The sequence below is a fragment of the Sesamum indicum genome, linkage group LG13 (genome assembly GCF_000512975.1).
Source record: "Sesamum indicum cultivar Zhongzhi No. 13 linkage group LG13, S_indicum_v1.0, whole genome shotgun sequence".
Lineage (NCBI taxonomy): Eukaryota > Viridiplantae > Streptophyta > Magnoliopsida > Lamiales > Pedaliaceae > Sesamum > Sesamum indicum.
This window is the reverse complement of record NC_026157.1, coordinates 2,163,317-2,169,591: the sequence shown is the minus strand read 5'-3', so window position 1 is coordinate 2,169,591 and position 6,275 is coordinate 2,163,317. Positions and strand designations below refer to the sequence as shown.

At 34.0% G+C, this 6,275-nt stretch overlaps 1 protein-coding gene across 1 annotated transcript; it reads right to left on the bottom strand.

Annotated features, from left to right (window-relative positions):
• On the bottom strand, nucleotides 467-3,711 carry LOC105176141 (protein DETOXIFICATION 1-like). The gene is given in 8 exon segments (XM_011098854.2): nucleotides 467-649; nucleotides 1,599-1,804; nucleotides 1,905-2,143; nucleotides 2,242-2,298; nucleotides 2,381-2,467; nucleotides 2,594-2,902; nucleotides 2,904-3,133; nucleotides 3,230-3,711. Coding segments are annotated over 8 exon segments (1,431 nt in total). The 5' UTR covers nucleotides 3,476-3,711; the 3' UTR covers nucleotides 467-592.

Sequence of the window (6,275 nt, the reverse complement as noted above, 5' to 3'; positions counted from 1 at the left end):
GAAAACAGAATCTAATGAGGAAAAATTGGGTTCCGGAGAATTTTTTTTGTCCCCAAAAATCATGTTAATTTGTTCAAAAAATGTACCATCTATTCTAAATTCTTGATAGTGTAATTTGTCAAAAGATTAAAGATCATTATTCTCTCGCACACTTCAAATATGATGTATCAATAATTAATAGCGAAGCTAAGAACTGTCGAGCCTTACATATTGGCCGACAAGGATTGGACTTGGCCTATCATTAAAAAAAAAAGAAGTAAAACTCATCTTAATTTGTATACGAATAATTGCTCTTATTTATTATGAATTTATGTACTGCGATTTTGACCAATTTGCTTCTTTTGTTAGTTTGTAATTTATTTTCATTTATGAGATAAAATAAATTTTAGTTTCTTCGAATCAGTTTTTAATTATTTATTATATCATTATATGCACACAATGACAACGTATCACAACGGACAATAGAGACTGAAAAAAGCACACTACAATCAACATCAAATTATTTTTACAGGTCGAGAAAAGAAAAAGAGAAAAATGGAGGGCCTACTCTTAGACCATATCCTACCTTCAAGTTTTTTTAAATTGTTTTTCTTTAATCATTTGCTTCTGATGATCCGCCCCCAGATATCCTTTCCCTCGCTTTAATAGCCTGCACGAATAAATAATAACATCTCACCTTCTGACGGGTCGGGTCAAATTTAAACATGATGTGGTTGAGGTTTTTATAAAGGGATAAAACTGAAAATTTTACCTACTGTATAATTATACATCAGGCGAAACATAGTTTTCGAAGGAGATCTTTTTTGCAAGAAGAAATGGTCGCTATCAATGAATAGTGGTTGGCTTAAAAAATTAATATTTTTAATATTTATAGTAAGGTTCGAAGTTATATTGTGTGGTGGGTTGCATTTGTTTAACATGTGCCTCATATATGTTAAATTATTTTTTTATAAGCTCCTACATCTTAGAAAATATTTTAGGAGCTTGTAAGATTTTAGATATTATTTTAAAAATAAAATCCTAAAGTGTTTGGTAAAATAAAATATTAAAGCTTATAAAATGTTATGGTTGTTTGCCATAATAAGATGTTTTTTATTGGTAAAATAACCAAAATAAATGAAGATGGTACCATTAGAATCAAATAAGTTGTTAATTTTGACATATTTTGTATTTAAATATTTTTAAAATACTTTCATAATTGTAAACATTATATTAACTCCAAATAAAAATTTAATAGATAATCTTTTTAAAATAATAAACAATGACAAATTATTACATAAATTTTGAATAAAAATCATATATATATATATACATATACATTCATTCTAGTCGAATATGAATATAAATATATAATTGAATATTCTCATTGTTAGCGCAATAACTATTTTGAGTCATATAATTTATGATTTTTTAAATTTAAATTTTCTCAGTAAATAAAATATCCATAGCAATCTTATTTTTGTTTTACTGTAAACTTATAAGCTCACGAATATCTTATAAATTTAGATTAAAGAAGTTATTGTGTTGATCATCTCACAAGATTGGTAGTGTTATTGTACCCCTTCCATTAGCAAGTAATATCAAGCAAGGAAATGAACCTGCTTTTGCCAATCTGTGAAGCCTGTTATGACTGATAGAATGGCTGATTGCAAGATGGAACCAATCACTATTCCAATCCAAAATCCCTTTGCTTTTAAGTGAACAACGAAGCCAAGCAGTACAGCCACTGGAATTCCCACTAGGTAAAATGCCCCTAAGTTCACATAAGCACCAATATGTTGCCACCCACTCCCTCTTGCAATTCCTGATGCATATCAGCAAAGCAAAACACAAACACTTTGCTCAAACAAAACTGAAAATTCGGCAGATGAAATAAGGTAGGGAAACGTATGTGTTTTACGAACCGGAGATAGCTGCTTGTAGGCTGTCTGTGACCGTGGAGGCGCATATAAGAGGAGTCATTACAGCGACGTAATTCACGACTTGCTTCTCGTTGCTATAAGCCCGGCCCAAAATGTGACGACAGGAGAACAGGACTATGCTTGTGCTGATAAGTTCTGTGATTGAAAGAAACATGACGGCCAAAACTGCTGTCCGGGCCTTGTGTGGGTTTCCAGCGCCAAGTTCGTTTGATACCCGAGTGCTGCACGTTAACGAAATGAGCCACGTAGACATGAGTGCCCCGAGGGGTATTGAAATAGTTATTGCTGATTGTAAGTTATGGAGAAGGGAAAAACAGACCTTGCTGCAGCTCCGAGCCCGTATGAAATAGTAAAGTGCAGTGTGGAAATTGTTAGGCTGATGATTGACAAATAAGGTTCTGGTTATAAAATCATTTTTAATGATGAACTATATAGTTAAAATCAAGAACTTGGCATACCATATTGATAGCACTGATGTTTCAAGTTCTGGATTTGGTAAAAGACCAGAGAGCAGAACAAGTACCTCGAGCGACCACCATTTCAGGCTACCATCACAATACACATACACAGAAAGACAAATTTAGGGAGCATAACGGACCGGTAGAAAGCAAGAAGTAAGACTAAAAGGAAAAGATAAGGATGGAAAGTGATCAAAGAAGTGAAAAGACTACCAAACCATGACTGCAGATGGAAGCGCCAAGCGGAAGAACCGCCGCATAGCACGAAAAGCATCAACGGAGAATGCCAATCTTGTATGTTTGCAAGATGAAGAGAATTTGATATATAACGCCAGCACAATCACATATATCCAATTTGATATACAGGTAGCTATTGCTGCACCCTTGCTTCCCATGTGCGACATATATATGAGAGCCCAACTCGTCAGAACGTGGCAACATAGCACAACAAACGAGCTTACGAGCATAGGCAAAATCAAGCTCTGAGTCTGCAAGTATCGTACTAGAGGCTTTGAAATTGCAGAATAGTGCAGGAATGAGCCACAAAGAGTACTTTTGTGCTTCAAGCGCGACCGAAAGGTCTTGTCTCATCAACACAAGCAGTTTCTCCATGAACAGCCACAGAACACACACAGGGATGCAAACCAGAGCTAGTGAAAATATTGCGCTGTATGTATAGATTCCGAGCTTGTAGTATTGCTTCGCTCCATAAGCCTGCCCGCAAAGCGTTTCCAGGCCGCCAGCCAGCCCCGACTACCAAAACCACAGAAGGAAACAGGGGAAAAGGTTACAGAAACAATACCACCAAATTCAATTCTTTTTGATGAGCTAATGGCGAAAACGACTTACAAGAAGACTGAAGCCGGTGATGTTAGTTAAAGAAGTAGCAATGGCAACACTCGACAGGGTGAGCTGACCGAGGTGTCCCACCATAATTACTGATACAACTTGCAGCAGATACTGCAAAACTGAGACAGTTATCATCGGTGCTGCGATGTAACTCACCTTCTTCAGCTCTTGCACCAAATCAGGCAATTTTGTGTTCCATGTGGCTGCTTCTCTGTCCGTCAACTCCCTCCCGGGATCTTCTTGCATCGTTTTCTACCACTCTACAGAAAATAGCAAGCTTATCTTAATTGTGGTTGAATATCATCGACTGCGCTGGGCTGCAGCGTTTTTACTTATAAAACAGGTTGACGAGAAACTTTATCTGGAAATTCGCTGAACAAAGTGGGCTAGTAATATATCAAGATTGTGTAGATTATATAACCAATTGAGCCTATTAATGGCTACGAAAGGCTTCAATTTAAAGAACTCAATTACGTTCTTTTGTATTTGTTTGGCTGACCAGCTCATACCTACTTACCAAGATTATGTTCCATCCGACAGATTCTCCTGACAATAGACTTATCTATATATATATATATATACAGATCAATAGCAATAACAAAAGAAACTTTTCTTGGACAATGGGCCTCCCGTCCCTCGTAAAATAATAGTAATCTCAATCTTAATCTGCACTTGTGCTATAGTTAAGAAAAATTGGCGAAATTATAGAATAGGAGTTTCAATATATTTAGATTCATGTTTTATGTGATCTTTAAAATAATTTTAAAATTTGAAAATTCGACATATTTAGTCCAATATTTTACGAAATTCTTAAAATTATTTCAAAATTGAGAAAACCCAATAGATTTGGTCCCATAAATCTCATAAAGCAGGTAACCAAATTGTGTCGAGTTTTCTCAATTTTGGGACTATTTTAAAAATTTCAAAAAGTAGAACACTGGATTGTTTGTTTTTATTCTGAAACCCCAATTTCCAATTGTCAAACTATTTGAGATAGTAATCTTGTTTGTTTTGGCCATTGTGAATGGGAAATACAGTTCCAAACAATAGTGAAATGTCATTTTCAATATAATTATTCCTATTTTTGGTACCAATAAATTATGCCCCGTCCCACTTCCACATCGCATTTATTATTATGAATCCATAAAAGTGATCGAATAGCTTCTTCTTCTCTCTTATAACCCAAGTCCCAACTAGATGACCAAAGTCTTCCTATAGCTGTACGCTTTACTGAACTTATCCAAGTCAAAGAATTCACCCCGTCTGCGTTCGCCACCTGGAACTACTTTGCACCTCGGCGATGGTGGCGCCTCCTTCTCCGAGGACTTTTAAGGCTTGTTTATACTCATCTACAGAAATCTTTCCATGGACTCTGGCGTCAAATTTTTCAACAAGCAGGATTGTGTAAGATCTGCAAAAAGGGATTTCAGAGAGACCAAAATTGACAATTACACTAAAGAGGACACAATCTGCTATGAAAACTTAGGCAAAAGAGCAAATAGGAAGCTGTAAGAAAGAAAGAGTGAGAGAGAGATAGATTACGGGTGGGGGAGGGGCTGTCCTGTAATGAGAAGAGTAAATACATGACAAGATATTATATTTTTCATGGTAAGTCGGAACGAGGAGGAGAGAGAAAGTATAGGTAAGTCGGAGGGTGTTTTGTAATAAGAAGAGTAAGTGCATGACAAGACATAATGTATTGTCATGTGTACTTTTGAAGAAAAGAGTTACATATATATCTATATATATATATAGAGAGAGAGAGAGAGAGTAGGGGTAAGTTGGGGGATGTTTTGTAATGAGAAGAGTAAATACATGACAAGGCATTATGTCTTGTCATGTATATTTTTGAAAAAAATAATTTATTTTAAAATATAAATTTTAAAAAATTATATCTACACAATATCTATATATTTACTATTACAAAATTTAAATTCGAACAAATTCTAAATTCTCACGTCTATAAATCTGTGTTGAAGATATACAATCCAAACATATTTTTAATTTCTCACACAAAAATCAATAAAAAATTTATATCTCATTAAAAATGATGAAAAATAAAATATAAACAAACCCCAAACTCATGTGATCGAATTTACTTAATTTTAAGACTATTTTGAAAATTACGTAATCACAAAACTAAAAAGTATTGAATCGTCAATCTTATGGAACTAAAAGAATAACTTTACCTAACAAAATTAGTGTTCTTGTCCTTTGATATATGGTAAGCTTTTGGACAAACAGTTTACCATTTTACCACAATTATGATTTCCTTGGATGCTTCTTCCTTTTTCCCATTGATAAAGAAAGATCCCAAATATAGGTTTAATGCGTTATTTTGTTATTAGTATCTAATTTCTGACCTTATACCATTCTAATGTATAGATTATTTTCTATATTAGTCCTTTGAGTTAATTTCTAGGAAAAATTTGTTCCATATAGATAAGGGTGATTAAAAAAAATTTAAAACCATTGCAACCAAATCAAAATAAATTATTTTTTATAATTTATTTTTCAAATCATAATTCTAAATTTATAGTAAAATCGCACTGCACTATTAGTTTGATTTTAATTTAGAATTTAAAAAAAAATATCAAAAATATTTTTTGTATGTACATAACCGATCCTTGGTCTTTATCGGATTAAGTGTTTCTATATTGCTTAAAAGTCTTTGTGGCACTGTGATTAAAAGCCTTTGTGACATTTTCTGGTAGTTCAGTGGTTAAAAGTCTTTATGGCTTGCCTTGGTGGCTCTGTGAATAAGTAACCGTGACATTCTGGGATTGTTGGCCTTTGGCCTTAGTGGCCTTTTGGATCTTGGCTGTCGGAGCCTATTTTACGGTTTTTGTTATATGCATTCTTTGTCATCAGTTCTGCCATTCTTAGGTTTAAGTTTGGTTTTATTTTTTATATTTGTAAGCTTGTAATAAATCTGTATAAGTGTTTCTTCGACCCGTAGAAATCTGTAATCATTTGATTCTATTTGTATATTCTCTGGAGCTGGTGACTGATCCATACCCAACAGTTTTAATATCTTATTTTTGTT